This window comes from Salvia miltiorrhiza, chromosome 2, assembly GCF_028751815.1.
Source record: "Salvia miltiorrhiza cultivar Shanhuang (shh) chromosome 2, IMPLAD_Smil_shh, whole genome shotgun sequence".
Lineage (NCBI taxonomy): Eukaryota > Viridiplantae > Streptophyta > Magnoliopsida > Lamiales > Lamiaceae > Salvia > Salvia miltiorrhiza.
Window position 1 is genome coordinate 38,901,736 of NC_080388.1, and position 24,754 is coordinate 38,926,489.

Here is a 24,754-nt window from a genome sequence, read left to right on the forward strand (position 1 = left end):
GAAGAGCAACACGAGGAACACTTGCGCATCATACTCGAAACCCTGCGTAACGAGAGATTGTTTGCCAAATTCAGCAAGTGTGAGTTTTGGTTGAAGGAAGTGATGTTTCTCGGTCATATAGTGTCGACTGAAGGAATCAAAGTAGACCCCGCCAAGGTCGAAGCAGTCAAGGGATGGAAGGCACCATCAAATGTCAATGAGATCAGAAGTTTCCTCGGTCTAGCAGGTTACTACAGAAGATTCATCGAAGGATTCTCGAAATTGGCTAGGCCAATGACTCAGCTTTTGAAAAAAGGGACTAAATACGTTTGGTCTGAAGCGTGCGAACAAAGTTTTAAGGAACTCAAGACTAGGCTGACTACTGCACCAGTGTTAGCAATACCAGAAGAGAACGAAGGATTCGTGGTGTATACTGATGCCTCGAAATTAGGATTGGGTTGCGTGTTGATGCAAAATCAGAAAGTGATAGCATACGCATCTCGTCAATTGAAGCCCCATGAGCTGAACTACCCGACTCATGATTTAGAACTAGCAGCTTTCGTGCACGCGCTGAAGATTTGGAGACACTACCTCTATGGAGTTAAGTGTGAGATCTTTACAGATCATAAGAGTTTGAAGTACTTCTTCGAGCAAAAGGATTTGAACATGAGACAACGAAGATGGCTCGAATTAGTAAAGGATTACGATTGCACCATCAGTTATCATCCAGGAAAAGCGAACGTAGTAGCTGACGCCCTGAGTCGAAAGATGAAAGCTAAGCTAGGGTATTTCATCACCCAGCAGAAGGAACTGATTCGTGACTTCGCCTCCCTCAGTTTGGAGATTGTTCATCCTCCAAACACAGTATCGGGTTGTGTAGCTGCCTTGATAGCTAAACCTGATTTGAGAGAAAGAATTGTGCAAGCACAAAGAGAAGATTGGTTCTTGGAGAAGATGCGTCTCGCTGCAAGAACGAATGAAACGAAAGGATTCACTGAAGCAAAGGATAACGCACTTATGGTTGGTGAAAGATTGTGTGTGCCACACAAAGAAGAATTAAAGAACGAAATTATGAGCGAGGCTCATGATACTCCTTACACTGCACATCCAGGCAGCACAAAGATGTACCAGGATTTGAAGAAAATTTTCTGGTGGAAAGGAATGAAAAGAGATATAGCGTTGTTTGTGGAACGATGTCTCGCTTGTCAACAAGTGAAGGCTGTGCATCAGAGGCCGTATGGAATGCTGCAACCACTACCTATCCCCGAGTGGAAGTGGGAACACATCAACATGGACTGCGTCGTAAGCTTACCGAGGTCGGCACGTGGGAACACTGCTATTTGGGTCATAGTGGACCGATTGTCAAAGTCAGCGCACTTTCTGCCAATACAAATGACTTTTGGATTGGAGAAACTTGCAAAGTTATATGTCAAAGAGATAGTAAGCCTTCACGGTGTACCTGTATCTATCACGTCAGATCGTGACACCAGATTCACATCGCATTTCTGGAAAGGTTTACAAGAAGCAATGGGCACTCAGCTGAACTTCAGCACAGCGTACCACCCTCAGACTGACGGGCAGTCAGAAAGAACGATTCAGATTCTAGAAGATATGTTGCGAACGATTGTCGCAGACAAAGGTGGAAGTTGGGAGGATTTGTTACCTCTCGTAGAATTCGCTTATAACAACAGTTATCAAGCAACAATTGGAATGGCTCCATATGAGGCTTTGTATGGCCGAAAATGTCGATCACCACTTTACTGGGATGAAGTGGGTGAAAGAAAGCTATTAGGTCCTGAGCTGGTCCAACAGATGGTTGAGAAAGTCGACCACATCAAGCAAAGAATTAAAGAAGCTCAAGATAGACAAAAGTCTTACGCTGATAAACGCCGATCAGAGTTAGAATTCAATGTTGGGGATCGAGTTTTCCTCAAAGTTTCTCCCTCAAAGGGAGTTATACGTTTCGGAAAGAGGGGCAAGTTACGACCCCGTTATATAGGACCTTTTGAGATCCTAGATAAGATAGGCCTCGTAGCCTATAGGTTGGCTTTGCCGCCCAGTATTGGAGACGTGCACAATGTATTTCATGTCTCTCAGTTAAGAAAGTATGTGTTTGATCCAAAGCATGTGATTAAGCACGATGAAGTGGTCCTAGCCCAGGACTTAAGTTATGAAGAAAAACCAGTCCAAATACTTGATCGCAAGGTTCAAGTTTTACGGAACAAGAATATTGTTCTTGTTAAAGTGAAGTGGAACCATCACGGGATGGAAGAGGCCACATGGGAACTTGAAGATTCAATGAAAGTCAAGTATCCCCAGCTAGATTATCAAGGTATGTAATTTCGGGGACGAAATTTTCTTTAAGGAGGGAGGGATGTAATACCCCGTTTCCTCGAGCTAAGTTTAGAATAATTTTGAACTTAGATTTAAAATGATTCACGCCGGATTGAGAAAAAGAATTTATTTAATTCCAACAAAAATGATTTACGAAAGTATTGGTAAATTTTTAAGTTATTTAAATTTTTATGCATTGCATATTAATTTAAATATGAGCATGTGTATACGTGAAATATTTTACATATAATTAATATTTATTTTTACAAGATTTAAATTAAAGTCTATGATGGACTTTAATTATTTTATGTTTGGGCTTTATTTTTATATTGAACCCTTAAGTTAAAAGTACTTGATTAACCAAATGAAAGCCCAACCCTTAATAAGCCCAACCCTTCATAAGCCCAACCCACATTCTTCCTTGATATTTTCGTCTGCCACCACCGCCTTCCTGTTCTCTTCCTCTTCAATATATGTATCTCCCTTATTCATCTAATTCCTCACCCCAGCAACGAAATTCAAACAGAAAAATCACCAAGCCTAGCTCATCAAGCATCTTTTGCAGAAAACAGAAATCATTGAACAGAATTCATACAAGAGGTTCCTCAACTTCTTTAACTTCAGTTTTTATATCAATATTCCCAAATCACAAGCATGACAAATTATTTACATAAATGCTTTCAATCTGTGTACATATTTATATATATATGAAGCATGATTGTTTTAAAAGAAAAGGAAGAAAGGTTGAGTCTTGGTTGTGTGTTTGCCGTCGAGTCGAGAGTCGAGGGAGGCAGGGCACGGCGGCTGTGCCGCTGCTGCCCGGCCACGGTTGGAGAAAAGGAGGTGGGCTGGTCTTGCTGTGGAGTCGAGTCAGGGGAGGCTGAGCCTAAGGCTCCGGCGGGCGGCTCCTGCTGCTGCTCGTCGGTGGGAGTCAGAGAGGGAGGCTAGGCGCTGCGGCTCTGCCGTTGCTGCCTAGCCACGGTGAAGAGAGGGGAAGGAGAGGGCGGCGGCGGCCTGGGGGTCGTCGGCCATCGGGAACAGGGAATGGGGCTGGGGCTGGGGCTGGTCGGAACTGGTTTAGCAGAGGGAGGCCAGAGCGCGGCGGCCCTGCCGCTGTCGCTCGGCCACGGACGGAGGGAGAGTGAGGGAGTCGCGGTCGGCGGCGGCCTTGCTGCTGCAGTCGCCGGGAGCGGACAGAGAGTGAGAACGGAGGGAGGCGGCGGCGGGAATTGGCTGACTTATGGCTGAGAGAGAAGGGGGCGAATGTTGATCAGTCGAGGGAGAGAGAGACTGGTGTGTGCGTGACTGATGAGGGAGGGGCGTGAGTGATAAGGAAATGGGGGAGGGAGTGTTGGGCTGTTGGGCTAGGGCATGGGTGTTGGGCCGAGTATTGGGCCGAGTTTGTTTAATTTTTGTTTCAGTTTGGGTTGGGCCGATTTATGTTTTAAATTTCAGCTTGGGCCATTGCTTTAAATAAATGTTTTGGGCCCTTATTTTATTTAAAGACTTGGGCTGCTTTGATTAATTCTATTAATTGGGCTGCCCTATTTTAATTAATTGAACTATTAATTAGTTTAATTAATTATTTTCAAAGAATAGTTTTCATAATAATATTAAATTATTATTATGTGCATATTTTAAGTAATTACTTATTATATGCTAAGCATGACATGAAATTGCATTTATTTTGCAATAAAAGTATTTATGATTTAATTGGTTTTATTTATAATTCCAATTATTAAAGAAAGATGAGTAAGAATATTGTTGGTGTTCTTAACTCAAGAGAATTGTTTTCAATTATTTATTCCTTAAATTTTGAAAACCCGGCTAAGTGAATCATAGAATGTTAAGCACTTCACCATGACTTAAAATTAGATTCAAGGAGACCTATTGAGAATAGATTTCTTGTAGGCTTTGAACGTCAGGAGGATTAGCACTGCTTTTCCGATTCAGAGATAACGTTAAACGACAGGCATTGCCTATACAGGTGGGCTTATTTTTCCAAATGTATGATTTAGCTATTGAGCTTAAATGTTCGTGATATATAAACTGTTTATCCAATAAAATGTTTATGTGCACTCTGCTCTGTTTAATGCTCGCCACAACGAATCAATTGAGGTTCTCTTATAGCCTAACACGTTATTTGAGAATTGTGTACACCGTTAGCTGACTCGGTGGGTTGATCTCCATTCGGGCACTAACTAAGAGGCGTTATAAGGGTGCTTGCTGGATGTGTTCCGAAGCATGTAATGAAAGGGCCTGCCTGGGTAGCATCCCGAGGTCAAAAGTAAACTTGTCTGGGTTACGCCCTCAGTTCAAGTAAATGGGAGAAACGGATCCGTCGGTGGCTAAACGGTCCGGGATCATAGCGAGTAACAGAAATGAGTGTGACAACTGCGCGCAAAATGAAGTATATATATATATATATGTAACGAAATATTTTAACATGCTTAGAAGCTCTTTCAATTTAAAACCTTCTAAGTCATGTCAAGTATGATTGGATAAACTGTTCTTCAGGTTATGAAATGTTTTAAAGTTGTAGCCCACTAAGTACATTAGTACTTAGCCCAAATATTTTCAAATGTTTTCAGGTTAACGGCAGGTGATGACGGGGCAGAGCTGAGGCTAAGGTTCAACTCCGTGTTTTGACTTCCGCTGTAGAATTGCCAGTATCTGTCTTTTGTTTTCCTTAACTTAAGACCTTTATGTTGTGACTCTAAACAATATATATATTGTTGAGCCGAGACTTTTAATTCACAAGTATTTCATTCTAAATGTTGGTTATCTGAAGCATGACACTAAACTTGTGATCCTGAAGTTTATGCTTGTTGATTGATTCGTATCACTTGAATACATGTCTTTCTTCATCCAAAGGGGCTAAGCCCGATTGTTATCCATTTTATTCGGATTTCACAAGGATTTTTCCTTGTTCATTTAGATGATTAGTCGTACCCCAATTATAGTTGTTGTTTCAAGAATTGGGGTGTGACAGCATCCATATTTATAGAGAAGGCATGGGCTAGGGCTTGGCCCAGAACAGACGGCGGCTGGGCTAGGGTTTGCATGGTTGGTTCTTTCCTTCCATGTCGTGCCCTAGAATCTGCAGAGCCTCCGGTATGGCAATGAATCTCGGCTGGGAAGGTAAGTGGATTTCCTTCATTTTCTGCCCCTGAGGGGCAGATATTCCCACATGTGCCTGCTCACTCCAACTGTGCCTAAATGCAACTTCTCTCTTGGCCTCTTTTCCTTTGCCTTCTGATAACACTCATGTTTCCATGGTTTTTAATGTTCATGTGATGTTAATTTTATAGGAAATTGAGTGTTGGATGATTGTTTTGTGCTTAAATTGTTTTATCTTGTGAAATATGTTACTTTCTCGTACTTTGATGAATTTTACAGAAATATGGAGTTCGAATTTGGACTGTTGATCTTAATGAAAGTTGTAGTTCGTCTCGATATGAGTTCGTAGGCGCAAACGGTTTGCAAATCCGAGTTCGGACGAGGAAGATATGGCCGAAACAAGAAAGTCGCGCACAGCAGTGAATAGTGCCCGACGGGAATTTCCGAATTTTCGGGATTTTGCGGGATTTTCGGATTTTATCAGTATTTTCGAGCTCTACACTGTATTTATCTTCTGTGCCTATATATAGGTCCTTTCCCTGACCTATTAGACACATCTTTTCACATCTCTTTACCTCTTTTCATATTTTTCAGTTTTAGACTTAGGACTTTTATTGTTTTCATAGATTAGCTTTATTTTCCTACAAGATTCAAGCTGTCATTCAACATTCTTCCGGGTTTTATCTATTTTATTTATTTCAATTGCTTTATTTTATTTATGCTTTTATTTTATTTTATAATGTCTAGCTAGTTCTTTATCTGATTCTAGGGTTTGTAAATAGTTGATTGAATTTATGTGATTAATTTGTTAATACCTTTTTGTCTTCCAGTTTATGATTCATAATTCCTGGTGCTTAATTTCTTGTGGATTATCTGGCCAATAATTTGCATGTGTAGCTATTCGGTTTGAGACCTAGCGGAGATAACTGTTTAGCGGATTCAGGAATGTATGATATGATTTTAACCTTGAGACCTAGCGGAGATAGGTGGATCATAGGGAGCTATTCTTAAGAGCTTTTGGGAGTTAGTAGATTTTCTTGAGACCTAGCGGAGATAGAGAATTTACTAATCTACGATCGTTGCTGCTCTAGCGAGAGTAATTGATTAATTAAGTGATCTCTCATCATAACTGGATTAAACTGGTAATTAGGATTAATAGGTTGATTATGTGAATTTGATTAATGAATTTATATCCCTAGGATCAGTTGTTTAATTTATCTGTTTTTTTTATTTGATTTTATTTGTTTTGTCTTGAGTTTAGTTTTTTTTCTCCTTCATATTTTTGGTTGTTTGAATATTGCTATAGGAAATATTAGGATTACTTAGAGTAATTTCGTTTATCAGTCCCTGTGGATACGATACTCGGTTACTGATTATTTGCTACAATTGCACCGTGTTAGTTGCGGTATTTTGTTGCTAATAAATTAGTGATCACCTTCATTCCCTTGTCTTCTGATCATACTCCTTTCATCTGGGCCTTCTGCCCGAATACGACCCGATCCCGCACGGTACTCGATATGGGCACATCATGAGTTGTGCCTCTGTATGAAGTCGGGTACTTATCTCTTTCGCAGAATGGAGCCTGTTCCATCCATTTCGTGCCCTGCACACTCTTGTGCCCAAAACATGCCCTCCCAAGAACAAACACACACAAAACTCGATCTATACCTAAAAACACACTAAAAAAGAGCACAAAAAATGGACTCATCAGTCCCCTTCTCCCACATTCTCCACCTGGCTACGCAGGCCGGCGTCTGGTACGCCATCCAGAACCCCCTCTCCTACGTCAACTCCAACATCACCGGCTTCGTCACCCTCCTGGAGGTGGCCAAGGCCGCCGATCCCCAGCCCGCCATCGTGTGGGCCTCTACGTCAACTCCAACACATAGGTCCTTTTCTCCGAGTCCGACCGCACCTACCGCCCCACCAGCTTCTACGCGGCCACCAAGAAAGCCGGCGAGGCCATCGCGTACACTAGGGGTGGGAAGATTGGGTATCGGGTATACCCGATACCGACCCGAACCCGATCAGGTATAGGGTACCCGATACTAAAAAAAATAGGGTATCGTGTATTAGGAAGGGTGCTTGTACATGCGCTGCAGGTTTCTTCGTTTTTTTCTTTTCTTTTTAATGGATGGTTTTTTTTTTTTAAGATAAGTGGATTTGAAATTGAGCCCTTTGGTGCTTCTTTCATTTTTCGCCCTTAGCTTCTTGAGCTCCTGGGAAATCTTTTTGTTTTTAATTATATAAAGTGAAGGCATATGTAATCTTGTGGGTTCAAACTCATTTCATATTTCTCTGGAAATTTAATTTTGGTATAAATGAAGGCAAAAGCTCATATAGGATCTACTTAATCAAACAACATAAGTCCGATCTAATCTACAAACCCGAGCACACCTCATAAATATTTAAATTTTATCTTGTCTGTAAATTTTTAAAATCCTAGCTTGCTCATTGATATTGGCAGTAGAATGTTGATGGCTGAAGTTGTTGATGGTGCATTGTTAGGTGTGGATATACTTTTTGTTATAATAGGGGCTGCATTTTTTATTTTTTTAAAATCGGGTATTAGGGTACCTGAATACCCTATTTACCCGAATTGACAGTTTGGCTTCTGAAACTTGCTATTTGACCAGGTAATTTAGGGTACCCGAATACCTGACTCGAGTATTAGGGTACCCAATTAAAAAATTGGGTTCAGGATCGGTATAGGGTATTCCTCCTAATTCGGGTTCGGGTACCCAAACCCGACCCGATTCCCACCCCTAGCACACACCCATAAACACATCTACAGCCTCTCCATGACCGGCCTTAGATTCTTCACGGTTTAAAGGCAGTGGGGGAGGCCCAACATGGCCTACTTCTTCTTCACCAAGGACATCTTGCAGGGGAAGGGGATCGAAGGGGATCAACGTGTATGTCACGCAGGAGGACAAGGAGGTGGCGCGTGACTTCACCTACATCGATGACATCGTCAAGGGTTGCGTCGGGGCGCTCGACATGGCTGAGAAGAGCACATGCAAGGCCGGGAAGAAGTAGGCGCCTGCACAACTAAGGGTATACAAAATAAATAAATAAAATGAAATGGCGTTAAACAGTCGTTTTCTTCGGGGGTTTAAATGCACCCTCCTTTTTTCGGACTATGGGGGAGGTTTTTGCAACAAGGTCGAGTTTTGGGGGGGGAGTCAAAGTTTTAGGGGTGTCTAGTTTAGGGGTGGATCCACACCTTTGCCCTATATTATACTACTCCCTTCGTCCCGCTATTCAAGTCTCTTTACTTTTTGGCACGGAGATTAAGAAGAAGCAAATTAGGTGAATAAAGAGTGTGGTCCACATGTTTAAGTTTTATGATTAAGGAATGACTAATTATTTCTATTTTATCAATATCAAAAGGACTTAATTTTTTTTCTTATTAATTTAATTTTTAATAACCTATAATTAAATTAATTATTCCCTAATATTCAAAATATACCCAAATCTGCAATTTCCAAAAAAAAATCAAAAATCTGCATTTCCGAAAAAATACTTCAATCAATCTGCATTTCCACAAATCTTCAAAAATCTGCAATTCAAAATCTGCAACTTCAAGCTTCAATCAACATTTTCAGAAATCTGCAACTTCAAGCTTCAACCCATTTCATCAATCCATTCTCTTTGCACACAACTAGATCTCTTGTAATTTCCCAGGAGATAAAAAGTAAGATAGAGTGAGAGACAGATCTGGGAGGGACATGGAGGCGGAGTGAGCGAGGAAGAAAGAAGGAACAGAGGCGGCGACAGCGGCCGACGCGAACAAGAGATAAAGGCAGATCGAGAGGAAAAGCAGAGAGAGGGCAAGGAGAAAGAGATCTCGATAGAGAGGGAAAGAATGGGGTTACCTGAGACAGGGGCGGAGGTGCGACGACAACGGCGGTGGCGGGACTCACCAAAGGGACGAAAATTCAAAGAGAAAAGGGAGGCATAGAACCTTAGAAATTGGGGTAAGAGAAAAGCAAGGCGGCGTAGGTGGAGGCGGCAGGGGGTGGCGCAATGGTGGAGGTGGGAGGGCGGTGGAGGTGGCAAGATGGTGGAGGTGGGAGGTGGGAGGGCGGCGGATAGGTGAAGAAGAGAGAGAGGAAAGAGAATGTGGAGAGAGAAAGAAAATTAGGGGTTATTAGTGTTACAATTAGTGAATTAATTTACTTTAAGTATGCCCTTATTATTTCCTAAAATAGAAACGAGACATTATCGACAACTCAAAAAGGAATACGAGACATGAATAGCGGGACAAAGGGAGTATAACACAACATAAAATGGTTATATGTGATCACGTCTAATATAGTTTTATCATATAATCATAGAAAACAAATTAACAATACAATTAATTACTTCTTTCGTCCACAAAAAAAGTCTCATTTATCCCTTCTTTTGTCCAAAAAAAGAGTCACATTTCACTTTTTAAACTATCTCATCTCATCTTTTATCTCCTATATTTAATTATAATTTGTACTTTTATTCAATTTTTTAACTAATAAAATTTTGTTTTTTGTACTAACACTATATCTATAAATTATAATTTTATTATACTTACAATAGCTTTATTAACTAAATTTATTAAAACCCGTATTCAGCATGGCATGAGACCATTTTTTGGGAACGGATGGACTATATTTTTGAAAATTTTCGATCAGTGATTTGTCTTTTTTGTTTTGTGTATCGAAAAAACATGATGTACAATAATCACGTTAATCAAACTTAATTAATAACAACAGAAACAAAATACAAAGACTATTTGATCGACCTAACTAATTACAATTCCTTTCTTTTTAAGATGGGTAATTTATTAATCCAACTTATGTCCATTGCGTCCTAAACGAAGAGCCGCACAATCACAAAGAAGAGAATGAGAATGGAACCCCCATCCCATCCAACAATTGAGTTACTACTGCTTAAGTCTGAAGTATCCGCCCCGGCTATGCCCGCTCCGCCTCCACTCAAGTTCCCATTACTTGCTCCTGAGCTGCAAATATCCATACGCACAATTTTATTTCACATAAATACCAATCACTTAAACAAGGCGGAAAATTGAACACTTTATTCTAATTACCTTGAGTGGAATTTGCAATTACCGTGACCTGAAATGAATAAAAGAGATTAGAGAATTCGTACAAAATTAAAATATTTTTCACGAATAAAATAACGTGACAAGTAGTTAATGCGTGCTTACTGGGGTTGAGGTCGGTAACGGCAGCGGTGTTGCTAAAACTGCAGCTGTCGTCGGAGTTGCGATTCTTGACATAGTAGTCATTGAAGGCGTACGACGCCGTCCGAGCCACGTCGGACGCGTCGTAGCAGGGCCCACCATTTTGGATGGGTCCGCAGTCCGCCCCGCCGGGCCCACACGCCCAGTCGAGGGCGGACTGCAAGGCTGCGTCCTCCGCGTTGTTCTTCGCCACGCACCACAGCTCCCTCGCCGCCGCTTCTCCGCCGCCCGCGGCTAATGCTGCGTCGAGGGAGATGGAGAAGAGAAAGAGTAACTGAGAGGAGATTCGCGGTGCCATTTAGTGAGAGTGGGAGTGCTGACTGCTGAAGAGAGAGAATTGAAGCAACCTGTAGAGAGGCATAATTTCACGATTATTTTTATAAGCGCTGGAAAATAGACCGTTGGGATTCATGGAGAAGTGAGCAGACGGTAACAGAAGTTCCTAACGTTTTTAACAGCAGATTTTGAGAGAATTACATTTGCAACTGCGCCCCTCTATTTTACATAAATTATTTTGGAGGACAATATTTATTATAGTCCAATCCAAAGATATTACGACCTATTTTCAGCTTGAAGATGAATACATCTCTGCTGCAGAGACCTCTGCTGTTCCAATTTCCGGTGAATTTCTGCACGGATTACGACATTACGATGCTGAAATGCAATTCTTTCAGCAAAAGATCTTCTTTCAGCTGTCGCTGCATCAAAAATGAGAAAAAATCAGAATCTCATCAGGTAATTGACGTTTCCTTTAAATAATCTTTCTGTAATTTGGTTTTCTGAATTATGTCAAAATTGCCTCTCTCTCTCTCTCTCTCTCTCTCTCTAGTTGCAAAGTAGAAACAAGTGTAACTGGATATGTATTGAAAAGCAATTTTTAGTTATTGATGATTGTTAATCTTTCGCCACTGGAATTTGATTTATTGTGGAAGACAAAATTTTATGCTAAAATATCCTGTTTCTCCCCCTATTTTTGGTGGAATGTAACTAATCAGTATGGGAATGAGATTGTACACTTAGATTTTGACGTTTCCTTTGTTTTGCCAAATTGTTAATTCGTCGTTTAACATTAATGTTGAAGCATTATGGCAATGGGAAGGGCAGGAGAACTGTAGCTCGAACGAAAAGCACAAGGAATTTTTATTTTTTTAAAGAAAATCCTCTCAACTGGCCATTCAGTGATTTTTCTGTTTTTGTTAAAATTTCGGAGCAGTTGAAGTAAACTGTTTAACATTCTACGCCACTTTCAAAGAATGTGAATGTCGATAGCTCTAGTGTATGAAAAAGATTAGTATTAACTTAAATCGAGCAAGAATATTATGATTGATTATCTGACAACAAGCATGAGTATAAAGTTCTTGGATGTGCTATTTGTGTGAACTGAAATTTCATTTAGCTGCAATTGGGTGATGGAAATAAAGAAAATCACACATAAATTTTCTATATTTTGTAACTTGATTCCTTACTCATAACAGGGTTTCTCAGTTTTCACAACAGATCCTCATCCTCAACGTGATATTGGAAGTATATGGAGCTCTATGGGTTTTTATGTGTTCAGCATTCATGTCCCATTGAGTTTTGGCGGTCTTTCTGCTGCTGCGAAGTTATTGCATCAACCTGTCCTCGATCCACAGACCTCAGTAAGCATAATGTTTATGATGCTGAAGTTGACGAATGGAACACACTTGATTACTGACAAATCAACTGCCAACATGAAATGTTTTTTCATAATCTTCCGAATAAATTAAGATGCTACTGTTGCTTACTGATTGTGTGACCTATACTGTTGGAGTATGCTGTCATTTCATTCTGTATACAATTGAATTCTTGAAGGTAGTATCTGAACCAGTATGCAGTAAAATTATTCTTCTTCTCGTATTTTCCTTCATAAATGAATGATGCTTATTGTTAGTACATGTTTTGGACTTGAAATTGTACACATGCACGCATAATAATCTTCTAGTGGTTCAGATAATCTAATGGCTAACTTCTTTTAGCATACAGTCTTTAATCTATATCCCAAATTTCATGTCAGTAGCAAATAAACTTCTTTCGTAGTTTGGAATATGATGATGAGGATGTATTTCCTTCTTCGAATCTTTAGATTTATATGATTGACCTCGTCTGATTCTTTGCAGCACAGGCATACTTAATGCTCGCAATCCAAACCTTGGAGTTTAGCATTGTTCTGCTGCTCCTAAAGTACCCCAGTAAGCCTCAGTACAATCTTCCAGATTTCTTCCGTGCAAACAAATCTTCAAAACAACGAAGCTGGCTGCTGGCGTCGGTGCTTGGGTTTGGAGTCCTTCTGTCATTGGTTTTTATCACTTCATATTTTACTGACAGATTGATTGGCCCCAAGGTAAATTTGTTCACATTTTTGATTCGTTAGAGAATATCTCTTCTGAGTCTGTCTTCACAATAGGTCAGCTACTGATTTTCTCGACATCACAGGATGTGAACAATCCCATCCTCAAGGAGATTGTCACCAGCGGCCCGAGTTCTGCAACTGCCAGCGTTCTTGCCTACTGCATTGTCACACCGTTGCTGGAAGAAGTCATCTACAGAGGTTTCCTCATGACATCTCTGGCCTCCACGATGAACTGGCAACTAGCAGTTACAATCAGTTCCGTTGTTTTCAGTGCATCCCACTTCTCCAGTGAGAATTTCTTGCAACTCCTCGTTGTTGGCTTCGTACTCGGATGCTCTTATTGTTGGACAGGGAACTTGAGTGCATCAATATCCATACATTCACTGTACAATGCCCTGATCCTGTATTTAACATATATATCATGAACGACGTTTCAAACCTCATATCCAAACGGTGCTTCTCTTGGTGACATGATCTGTTTAGCATGGTTGTTTTTGTTCATAATTGTCATCCATTTTGAATCCATAGCATCACTTCCTGTGCTCGACTGGACTCACTATTACTGCCTTTTTCGTCTCTGGATGAAGCAGAAATCTCGGGAACCCTCCCCCATGCAAAAAGAAGAAAAGTTGGAGAGAAGAGGTATGTTTGATTTCCATTCCGGAATAAGTGTCCTATTTCACAAAGGATGTCAAAGTTTCCATTTTACCCTTGTCTTCAATGCAAATTATTTATTGTTCGGTTTTCCATGCAATTATTAAGGGTGAAATAGTATATATATTTTTCCTTGGATTAGAACTACTTTATGTGTAAGCTGGGTTGCATGTTCAAGAACCATGTTATTTTGCTTTGCTGGTGATCTTAAATAAGGCTTTGTTTGTTAGAGTCTTTTGACGGCATAGCATGTCGACAGACTCGACACGCTATTCTTGTTTCCCTATTTTTGTCGAAACCACGTCCGTCGTGGTCTCAACAGAAGGAGAGTTATGGTTCATCAATGACGTGGTGATCATCTCATCATGGCTTCTGATAGTCGTGCTGAGAGTGATATTCCTTACCTTTAGAAGAACTAAATACGCTCGCTCACTTTGTTGGAGTCCTAGTGAACATGGGGATAGAATCCACAAAACAGGCAATACTATCTGCCTAAATATGAGTTATTAATTGCCGTTTCTCCACACTATTTCATTACTTTTAACATTAAATTGATCTATGAAATTGGTGACGGCTGAATTGGTTTCGAGTGCATAAAATTAATACTCCATCCTTATATAGACTTCTTTTTCTTTTTCGAATATCTCAAATATATCGGATGAGATCTTCTGTCCCATAATTTATTGTGTATCACTCTTAATCGCTCTATCTTATACTCCCTCCGTCCGCCAAGATTATGTAAAAATTACTATATTTGGCGTCCGCCAAGATTATGTCACTTTCCTTTTATGGCAATGGTCCCACCATCTTCTTTAATATTTTATCCTTACTAACACTCTTTATTTACAAAAAACCCACTCAAAACTCAATCTCAACCACACATCTCATAAAGTGGTGGGACCCTTTCTCCACTACATCAAAATCATCACCAATTTTATTAAATCTCGTGCCCAAGCAATTTTACATAATTTTGGCGGACGGAGGGAGTAATTATTTGTTATAATAAATAAAAAATAAAAAAAATAAAAACTTATTATATTATGAACTCTAATTAATACTCCCTATGTCCACGAAATATTGTCCTAAGTGAGGAAGGCACGAATTTTAAGAAAAATTGTGTTGTTTATTTAGTTAGTGAAAAAAGGGACCCACAAATAAAGAAAAGTGAAAAAGGTAAATTAAGTTAGAGCATCTACAGAGGAGATGCTATTTTAGCGTTGAATGCTATTTTGCAGTGGAGATGCTCTCCAATCGTCTCCTGGCCGCTACGGTAAATAGAAGTTTGTGAACAGTGTCCTGCTTCATGTAGCGGGCATTGTTCACTCCGTTACTTTTTTTTTCATTTTCTTTTTTTGTTGTTTTATTATATTTGTTTTTTCTTTTATCTTTATAAAATGCTTACCTTTGCTTGATTTAATTTGTAAAATTTAATTTATTAGTCTCTATATTATTTATATTTTTAAATTAGCATAAATATATACAATATTTAAAATATATTATATAAAATTTAAAAATACAAAAACATGAAATATAATATAAAAGCACATTAACATAAAATTACGACAACATAAATTACAATATAAAATAGCATAAAATTACAATACCATAAACATTAAACTAATAATACAATAAACTCTAGTGAGGTCCAAGATAATTTCCTGATCCTCCAACGTCGCTTTCAGATCCTCCAACGTCGCTTCCTGATCCTCCAAAATCTTGAAAATTTCCTCCAAACATATTGAAAACATCATATGGACTTGAATGTTGTTGTATTTTAAAAATGATTTTTGCTTGTTCACTTTTGAAATAATCTCGTTGAACAGGATCAGAAATATTGTCAGTGTCGATCATTAGAATTTTATTATCTGATTCTCACATTTGGAATGCAATAGCTTGCTTTTTTGCTTCAGTAGCTTTGTTTTCTGCTTCAATTTTCTGCATTTGTAGTTGCAAAATTTGCTCTTTTGTGGTTGATGAGTTTTCCATTAAATCTCCAATTCGTTTATTTCCTTGTTCAATTACTTTCAAAAAATTAGACATATCTTCACCTTTTTTTTCTTTTGTTTTTGGTCTTTTTCACACCATCTGGACGGTGTGACGATCCAAAACCACTGCCACTACCATCGCTTAAATTGATAGAAAAAATAAGACACTCCATCAGATGAGATAGGAGATTCTGGTAGTGTTTCTGATTGAAATGAAGACCTTTTTTGTCGAGAGTTTTATGAAGGACAATCAATATTTTGAAAATCTTTCATAATAGACCATACATGCTCGAACTTGAAGCCTTTCTTATATTTTGTGTCTAGCACCATCAATTCTTTTGCACGAGTGAACTGCATAATGAATAAAAATGTTATAATAAGTAAGATAAATAATAATAATAATAAATGTATAGATAACTACTCCTTACAATATCATTTTCAGAATAACCATTTGGATTTAGATATTTCACATGTTGTATACACCCTTTGAGTTTTGAAACTGAACTCAAAATAACTTGCATGCAAGTTTCAAGTGATATTGAACTTCGATAATACATATTTGGACCGGGTTTCTCCTCGTTGTAAACATCCCTAATACGATCCCAAAAAATTTCATTTCTTTGGCTTATTCCCGTTTCTGAATCTTGAGATGTCTCCACATACACACGACAAAGATGTTTATCTTCATCAATTGTGTAATTAGGCTGTCGAGAAGAATCCATGGAAAATGAAATAACAGCTAAAGAAAAATAAGTTGGTACAAGATGGAAGAGGGTTATTGTGTGTTAAAGTATGAAAAAATAGCTCATATATATAGAGGATGATTTATTCATAAGGTATAAATAATAAATTGTGTAGATTTAATGAAATCTAGTTGGACGGTGGTGATTCAATTGTGTAGATTTTTAGATAAGATTGATTAAATCGAAGCTGCATTATTTGATATGTAGGACCAAATGTTTTATCTTTTTCTTTATCAGATGTGTAGGTACTGATCTTTATAAGATGTGTAGGTACTGCACTTTATCTTTATCACATGTGTAGATTGGTGTTGTCAAATCAATGCTTTCGTACAATAGGGGAATGATAAGGTGGATGATGTAGATTTAATGAAATCTAGATGGATGGTGGCGATTCAATATTTAAGATTTTCATATAAGATAGTATTGGAGAATTTTTATTATTTAAGACGTACACGATTTCAATAACCACCACACCTATTTCTTCTCTTTCACTTATAAAATAGAAAATTAAAAAATATGAATCATCATAATATTGGTTCTTCTTCACTACTTTCTCATTCAAGTTCAATCTCATCTAATGATGAGCTCGAACAATTATTCAACGAATGTGATGTTGAACATCAATTGATGGGTCAACATATTTTGAATAACAATCTTATTGTAGCTTAACTGGCTGAATATCAAAATGCCACAAGAATTCATGGAGGTTCAGTTCTTAATCACAAGGTAATCCATCGTGATCGAGAAGCAGCAGCTCATCGTCTCTTCAACGACTATTTTTCTGAAAATCCAACATTCAACGAAGGAATGTTTCGTAGACGCTTCTGAATGTCTCGAAGTCTATTCCTCCGCATTGTTGATGCTATCAAAAATCATAATGGTTTTTTCGACCAACGCATGGATTGCACAGGAAGATGGGGCTTGTCCACACTGTAAAAAATAGCAGTTGTCTTTCGAATATTGGCATACCATACGGGGTACCAACAGATGCTACTGACGAGTACATAAATATTGGTGAGTCCCTGCAGTTAAATGTGTCAAAAAATTATGTCGTGCAATTGTGGAAATATTTTCTGATCAATATCTAAGATCTCCTAATGCTAGTGATGTTGCTAGACTACTTCATATTGGTAAACAACGTGGATTTTCAGGAATGTTAGGTAGTCTTGATTGTATGCATTGGAAGTGAAAAAATTATCCAACGGGTTGGGCAGGCTCGTATGTCGGTCGTAGTGGCTCTCCAACAATTATTCTTGAAATCGTTGTTGATTATGACTTTTGGATATGCATGCATTCTTTGGTATGCCAGGATCCAATAATGATATTAATGTGTTGGAAAGATCTCATATTTTTAGTGACATTGCTAGAGGTATAACTCCACCCGCACATTATGTCATACAAGGAAAAGAGTATAATGTGGGCTATTATTTAGCAGATGGTATATACCCCAAGTGGTCCACACTTGTACAAAAATTTTATGAACCATGCTCTGTCAAAAACAAGTTTTTTACAATGAGATAGGAATCGTGTAGGAAAGATGTAGAGCGTGCATTCAGAGTTCTTCAAAGTCGATTTGCAATTGTTGCAAATCCAGCCCGCTACTGAAAAAAGAAATATTTGCATAATATAATGAAAGCGTGCATTATTATGCATAATATGATTGTTAAGGATGGACGTGACCAGTCTGCACCAGTTGAAATTGCAAGAGAAGTGCCAATTTCAGATGTTGAAACAATGCCAAATGAAACAAGTCATTTCCAAGAATTTCTTGGACGCTATAAAAAAATCAAAGATAGAGTGGCTCACTTTGCGCTTCGTGATGCATTAGTCGATCATATATGGAAGGAGTTTTCTAATTTAGAAAATTAGTTAGTTTTATCATTTAATTTATGCTTTGTTAAATATTATGTAATGTTTAATTCTAAGAGTATTATGTAATTTCAGTTTTTATGTAATTTATGCTTGGTATCCGGTCCTTCTCTTTAATGAACAAGTGTTTTTTGATGAAGATGGCGTGGAAGCTTATATGTGGCAAGGGTTTCGGGTTTTCGATTCTGCAGGATCGATACTTGGACAAATTCAGCCAAGTGAGATGTGATTCGATCTCTTCGTCCGTTTGGCTTGGTCTCAAGGAAGAAGTAAGTGATTTGGTGGAGAATTCCTATAGCTATACTGGTGACGGCACGGGCACGAATTTCTGGTGCGATGATTGGCTGGGTTATAGAATCTCTGAGAAATGCAGGGTTCCTCATTATGTCTTAGATTTGCTAAGACATTCTGTTGCTGATTACTTCTATGATGGGGTGTGGCATTTCACCCAAGATTTTATTAATGCTTTCCCTGAGATTGTTGGTGATATTTTGGTGCTTCCTATTGGAGAGGAGTCTGACACTCGTTTCTGGAAACCTTCTATTCATGGCACGGTCACTGCTGCTCTTGCGTTTACTAATCATTGTCATCGTTTTCCTCGCGTTAGCTGGGGTTCTTGGATTTGGAAGCCTTATATTCCAGGTAGACGCTCCTTAGTCTGATGGCGGATTCTTCATGATCGGCTTCCTACCTATGATCGCCTGATTAGATATGGTATGATCATGCCCAATCATTGTGTCTTTTGTTTCTCCTCGGGTGAAACTATGGATCACGTTTTATGGTCTTGCGGCTGCGTTAGACCTATTTGGATCGAGTTCTTGAGTTGGTTTCAATTATCTGAGGCTGTTGATGCTGCTGATATGCATAACTTCTTGGTTAGGGCCTGGGGTTACAAGTTCAGCTCTCAGCTGGACAGTTACTGGCGTGCTGGAATTATTACTATTTTATGGGCGATTTGGACTCAGAGGAACTCTTGCATCTTTGATAACAAAAGTTTTGAACAAAGGCGGATCATCCATGTTGTCAAAGTTGCGTTTAAGGAGATGGATAATAACTTTAATCTTGGTCATATGAATAACTCTTGGAAAGATTATACTATTCTCAGATCGATAGGCGTTGCTACTCGTGCTGCTCCTCCACCGGATTTCATCGACGTGCACTGGTGGCCTCCGGTTTCTCCTTGGATTAAAGTTAACACGGATGGCTCTGCGATGGGTGCTCCAGGAAATATTGCGGCTGATGGAGTCTTCCGTGACAACTTTAACTGGGTCCGTGGTTGTTTTCATTATAAGGGTGGCGTTGGGTTTGCCTTTGAAGCTGAGCTTCTTGCGGTTATCAAAGCCATTCTCATTGCTCATGATCGGGGATGGCTTCATTTATGGGTTGAGTCTGATTCTATATACATTGTTCATCTGCTTGAGAAGCGTTCCACCGCGGTGCCTTGGCGTTTCATTGCTTTATGGCGTAAGGTTCTTTGTCTCCTTCCTGATTTTAATCTTCAGATTTCTCACATTTATCGAGAGGGAAACAGAGTTGCTGATATTATGGCTAACTATAGTAGAGAAGAAGGCTGGTGGCCTTATGCTATTGAGGAGATTAAGGATGCTGTGCGGCTTGATATGGCTACTCACAGTCATACTCGTATGCGTTGAAGGTTTGCTTTGGTGGTTGTTATGTGGGAATGTTCCATATGGTCTTTTTCAGTTTTCTGGTGCGCTAGATACTAGGTCATATGGAGTCGGATTCTGTTGGTTGCGTCGTGGTAATGTTTTCGCCAGCGACAGGAGTTTTCAGGCAAGATCTTTGGTTTGGTCTTTGCTTCCGCCGTTTCCTTCGTTGATGATGGTGGAGCTGCCTTTTAGTTTGTTTTGCTGCTGTTCTAGTTTCATTTTGAGTATGATCTGTTTCGTCTTTCCGGTTTTTGCTTTTTCTTCTCTCCTTGGAGATGGTCTTCTCTTGTTTGCTCTCTGTGGTCTCGATTTATGCATTTTTTTGGTTGGGGGAATGAGCCGGGTCTGCTTCAGGACGATGGTTAGGCCGGAGTTCTGGAAGTGGTCCCATTTCCGCTTGTCTCCCTCTGGCTGGTTTCGTCTTAGACGAGTACTCTTTCTCCTCTCTAAAGTTTTTCCCTTTGGGTTTTCTTTAAAGAGGTTTTAATGAGGCTCGGCCCTTAGTCTGCTTTCTTGTGCTTTCAAGGGTTCTTAGGTTTTTTGCTTTTCTTTCCTTTATAAAATCGCAATTTAATAACTTAATTAATTAATTTTTCTCAAAAATATTTAAATTAATTTATATTTGAATTTGAATTTTAATCACATTTAATTAAATATAAATATAATTATATAATAGTTAAATTGATAAAATAATTTAATAATAAAGAACATAAAAATGGAATATTCCATTGTAGAGGGAAATGTAGAGTTGATTGTTGGAGATGGAAATCCAAAAACTCTACATTACAACTCTACAATAGAGTGAAGGGCCGTCTACAATAGAGGAACACTTGGAGATGCTTTTAGTGAGTGGAGAATGGGGCAAACATGTTAGTAAACATCGAAAAAGACCCACAAATTTACTAAAAATAGATTATGACAATTTTTTGTGGATGGATCAAAATGAAAAATTATGACAACATTTCGTGTACAGGGGGGAAGTATTTATTACTAAAAAAATCAAATTTTAAAAAAATAATATCCTAAACTTTGAATTAATTAATCAAATAATCTATTATTAATTCAAATAAATATAAAAATAATTATAAACTCTAATTGGATGAGTGAATTCTTATTAATTATCTTTTATTATATTAAAGCATAATAAACTAAAATTGAAAAAAATAATTAAAAATTAAAATAAATTAAGAAGGATATATAATGAGACACACTGAATTATGGGACAAATGATCTCATTTGCAAGTTTTTGTCCAATAATTATATCACATTTTGAGTGGGGTGGGGTGGGGGTAGGGGGTAGGGGTGGGGGTGGGGAATTCTTACTGTTTCCAAATTAGGTTACAAGTTTTTGTCTAATAATTATATCATAATTTCCAAGGATTTACTAAAATGAAAATATTATAAAGGGGTTTGCCTAAATAATTTTCATAATAATGCGAAGTCAAACCAATATTATGTGCATTTCGCGGGGTTGTTGGTGAAACAAACTTGGAGGTTGGTTGGTTGAGTTTATAAGTTCTTTAAAAAATTTAAATGTTGTTTAGGAATTATAAGTCCTTTTAAAGTGTTTAGTAAAATAAATTTTGAAACAATTTATAAGTTCTTGAAGTTTAAGCTCTAAACACTTACAAGCTTTCAAAAAAAAAAAAAAAATTGGGTAAATTGCATGAAAATACCCGACCTTATTCTAAAATCTGATTTTTTGACAAACTTTTTAATTATAGCAAAAATATTACGACTTTTCAATTAAATTAGGGTTTACTGCTTAGATCACCCTCCCTTCCACCTGCGCAACACGTCACCCTCCCCAACCCCCTCCCCACCCACTATGCAGACCCTCCCCCTTCCCAACCCCCTGCACCGCCGCGTATTCTCCAGCCACAACCATGACCCTATCACCGACAAATCAGAGCAAGAGGGAGGGTGAGAGACTTCGAGCAACAGCGGTGGGCTTGCCTACCGTTGTTTAGCCGAAGATTTGAAAGGAGCCGGCGGTAGTGTTTAGTGTGCGTGCGTGTTTTGTGTGTGAGAGACGATGGAGAGGGAGATGAGAGAGATAAAACGATGGGGAGAGGTCGAGAGAGATGAGTGAGGGGAAGATGGCGAGGGTTCCGGTTGGCGGCGAGAAGGGCGATGAATTGAGTGACTGGTGTTGGGGCCTAGGGTTCCGGTTGGCGGCAAGAAGGGCGACGACCCTATCGCCGACTAATCGGAGCAAGAGGGAGGGTGAGAGACTTCGAGCAACAGCGGTGGGCTTGCCTGCCGTTGTTTAATCAGAGATTTGAAAGGATGCCAGCGAAAATGGCGGCGGGGACTTCGGCGTGGGTAGGGTGTGTGTGTGTGTGTGTGAGAGAGAGAGAGAGAGAGAGAGAGATAGAGAGAGAGAAGAGTGTATTTGGGTGTGATTTGGCATTTCTGATGCCGCGTTGGCATTCTGGTTTCCATGTTGGTGGTCCGGCTGCCAAATCAGATTTAATTTAGTCGGAAAATGTCTCTGGACAGACATTGCAATCAATTCAAAAGTCCTAATACTTTTGCTTCAATTAAAAAGTTTGTCAAAAAATCAGATTTTAGAATAAAGTCGGGTATTTTCATGCAATTTACCCAAAACAAATTCCTCAACCTGAATTTATTTTTTTTATAATCTGTTATGCAACAATTATTTTATAAATATTATTTAATTATAATTTATTATTTTCAATATATATCAATTTAAGTTATAAGTTTAATTTTCCAAACACTTTGATAATTTAAAGCATCCACATCGATTCGGCACATCCTCCTTTAATGGCCTGAGCGTGTTATACATGCTCAAAATTAAATATATATATATATATATATATATATATATATATATATGGGTCGCATTCAATGGAGACCATTTCTTATATAGAGAATGAAGACCAAATCAAGGCCATTCATCTCAATCCAATCAATGATCCAGATTATTTCCTGATTTGATTTTTCATGTAATTAAATAATGGTTAATTACATTTATTTAATCCAAAAAGGGCAAAAACGTCCACTCAAATCCACGAATTATGGCATCTGGTTGAACAAATCCCGAAAATTACTCTCTTCCAATTCTGGGACCTGATCCGTCAATGAACATAATAGATGAACATTAGTATGTTCATTGTTTTCCTACGAACATTTCGATGAACATTAGTATGTTCATTGGTTTTTCTACGAACATATCGACGGATATCAGTATGTTCATTGGTTTTTCTACGAACATATCGACGAACATCAGTATGTTCATTGATTTTCTACGAACATATTAACGAACATCAGTATGTTCATTGATATTTTCTGCGAACACTTCATTGACGATATACAGATCTGCAAATCCGGCGACGGCGCGGCGCGACGGTCGCCACCACAAGAGTTCTACCATCGTCGTTTTCATCGGCTTCACCCTGACGACGCCGGGGCAGCACAGCCTCGAGAATCCCTCTGCCTGCGACGTCGGCGGAGCAGCAGGAGGAGGAAGAAGAGATGGAGGCGATAGGGGAGAGAAGCGGTGGAAGGGAGAATGGAGGGGATGGCGGCGGAGCAGAAGCGGCGACGGCGGGGAGGAAGGCGGCGGAGCAACAGCAGGAGAAATGGAGGCAATTGGGAAGGTGGTGGGGAGGGAAGCGGCGGAGCAGTAGGAGAGATGGGGAGGCGGCGGAGCAGCAGAGATGGAGGCAGCGGGGGAGGGAGGGAGAGTGATTGAGAGAGAGAGATAGAGAGAGAGAGTGAGTGAGATTAGGGTTAAATAGAAAATGACATGCTTAACCTTTTGATTATAAAATAAATGAAAATTAATAAAATTAATCAATTAAATTACCACCATTAGATTAAGTTAGATCAAGGAACCAGATTTGGTCTTCATTCTCTATATAGGGGAGTGGTCTCCATTGAACTCTCCCATATATATATATATATATATATATATATATATATATAGGGTCGCATTCTATGGAGACCACTTCTTATATAGAGAATGAAGACCAAATCAAGGCCATTCATCTCAATCCAATCAATGATCCAGATTATTTCATGATTTGATTTTTCATGTAATTAAATAATGGTTAATTACATTTATTTAATCCAAAAAGGGCAAAAACGTCCACTCAAATCCACGAATTATGGCATCTGGTTGAACAAATCCCGAAAATTACTCTCTTCCAATTCTGGGACCTGATCCGTCAATGAACATAATGGGTGAACATTAGTATGCTCATTTGTTTTCCTATGAACATATTGATGAACATTAGTATGTTCATTTGTTTTTCTACGAACATTATCATGTTCATTTATTTTTCAACGAACACAGTACAAAAAAATCGATGAACATTTATTTTTTTTCTACAAACACACTACGAACACACTACAAACATGACAATGAACATTATAATGTTCATTATATTTTTCTACGAACACAGTACAAAAATATCGATGAACACATGGAAAAAATCGATGAACAAGGGCGATAGGCAGCGTCCTCACCGGAGGAGCAAGGGCGGCGACGGCGATGTAAGATCTGAAAAAGGGAGGCGGCGGCTGGGCGGATTTGCGGTCGTTGCTGCCGCCAATCGAAGTACAGATGGGTGCATGAACTAGCGGAGCAGAGGAGGAGGCGCCCACGACGATTGGGGAGGCGGAGCAGAGGAGGAGGCGGCGGAGCAACAGGAGGAGAGATGGAGGCGATTGGGGAGGCGGCGGAGCAGCAGCAGGAGAGATGGAGGCGATTGGGAAGGTGGCGGGGAGGAAGGCGGCAGAGCAGCAGTAGGAGAGATGGA

At 39.1% G+C, this 24,754-nt stretch overlaps 4 protein-coding genes and 1 pseudogene across 4 annotated transcripts; 4 read left to right on the forward strand and 1 right to left on the reverse strand.

Annotated features, from left to right (window-relative positions):
- Positions 1–7,131: 7,131 nt before the first annotated feature.
- LOC131008420 (UDP-glucuronate 4-epimerase 6-like) lies at positions 7,132–8,472 on the forward strand. Its single transcript, XM_057935302.1, has 2 exons — positions 7,132–7,433; positions 8,322–8,472. The coding sequence occupies exons 1-2, from the start codon at positions 7,132–7,134 to the stop codon at positions 8,470–8,472; spliced, it is 453 nt and encodes a 150-aa protein (XP_057791285.1).
- A 1,672-nt stretch (positions 8,473–10,144) lies between these two features.
- LOC131012358 (PLASMODESMATA CALLOSE-BINDING PROTEIN 5-like) lies at positions 10,145–11,115 on the reverse strand. Its single transcript, XM_057940284.1, has 3 exons — positions 10,640–11,115; positions 10,520–10,547; positions 10,145–10,432 (listed from the first exon to the last, which is right to left on the reverse strand). The coding sequence occupies exons 1-3, from the start codon at positions 10,971–10,973 to the stop codon at positions 10,282–10,284; spliced, it is 513 nt and encodes a 170-aa protein (XP_057796267.1). The 5' UTR covers positions 10,974–11,115; the 3' UTR covers positions 10,145–10,281.
- A 130-nt stretch (positions 11,116–11,245) lies between these two features.
- On the forward strand, positions 11,246–13,793 carry LOC131012357 (uncharacterized). Its single transcript, XM_057940282.1, has 4 exons — positions 11,246–11,410; positions 12,151–12,315; positions 12,819–13,037; positions 13,130–13,793. Exons 1-4 carry the CDS (start codon positions 11,252–11,254, stop codon positions 13,469–13,471), a joined length of 885 nt encoding a protein of 294 aa, XP_057796265.1. The 5' UTR covers positions 11,246–11,251; the 3' UTR covers positions 13,472–13,793.
- Positions 13,794–16,449: 2,656 nt separating this feature from the next.
- On the forward strand, positions 16,450–18,297 carry LOC131008421 (uncharacterized; annotated as a pseudogene).
- A 140-nt stretch (positions 18,298–18,437) lies between these two features.
- On the forward strand, positions 18,438–18,959 carry LOC131008422 (uncharacterized). The gene has a single exon (XM_057935303.1). It carries the CDS (start codon positions 18,438–18,440, stop codon positions 18,957–18,959), a length of 522 nt encoding a protein of 173 aa, XP_057791286.1.
- The last annotated feature ends 5,795 nt before the right edge of the window (positions 18,960–24,754 follow it).

Bases quoted from the DNA above. Each gene is read 5' to 3' on its own strand.
- LOC131008420 (XM_057935302.1), top strand. From the start codon at position 7,132: ATGGACTCATCAGTCCCCTTCTCCCACATTCTCCACCTGGCTACGCAG. The intron at 7,434-8,321 runs GTATACCCGATA...GACATCTTGCAG, and splicing joins GTGGGAAGATTGGGTATCGG to GGGAAGGGGATCGAAGGGGA.
- LOC131012358 (XM_057940284.1), bottom strand. From the start codon at position 10,973: ATGGCACCGCGAATCTCCTCTCAGTTACTCTTTCTCTTCTCCATCTCC. The intron at 10,548-10,639 runs GTAAGCACGCAT...TATTCATTTCAG, and splicing joins CGTTACCGACCTCAACCCCA to GTCACGGTAATTGCAAATTC. The intron at 10,433-10,519 runs GTAATTAGAATA...GGATATTTGCAG, and splicing joins AATTGCAAATTCCACTCAAG to CTCAGGAGCAAGTAATGGGA.
- LOC131012357 (XM_057940282.1), top strand. From the start codon at position 11,252: ATGAATACATCTCTGCTGCAGAGACCTCTGCTGTTCCAATTTCCGGTG. The intron at 12,316-12,818 runs GTAAGCATAATG...TTTGCAGCACAG, and splicing joins TCCTCGATCCACAGACCTCA to GCATACTTAATGCTCGCAAT. The intron at 13,038-13,129 runs GTAAATTTGTTC...TCGACATCACAG, and splicing joins ACAGATTGATTGGCCCCAAG to GATGTGAACAATCCCATCCT.
- LOC131008422 (XM_057935303.1), top strand. From the start codon at position 18,438: ATGGCGTGGAAGCTTATATGTGGCAAGGGTTTCGGGTTTTCGATTCTG.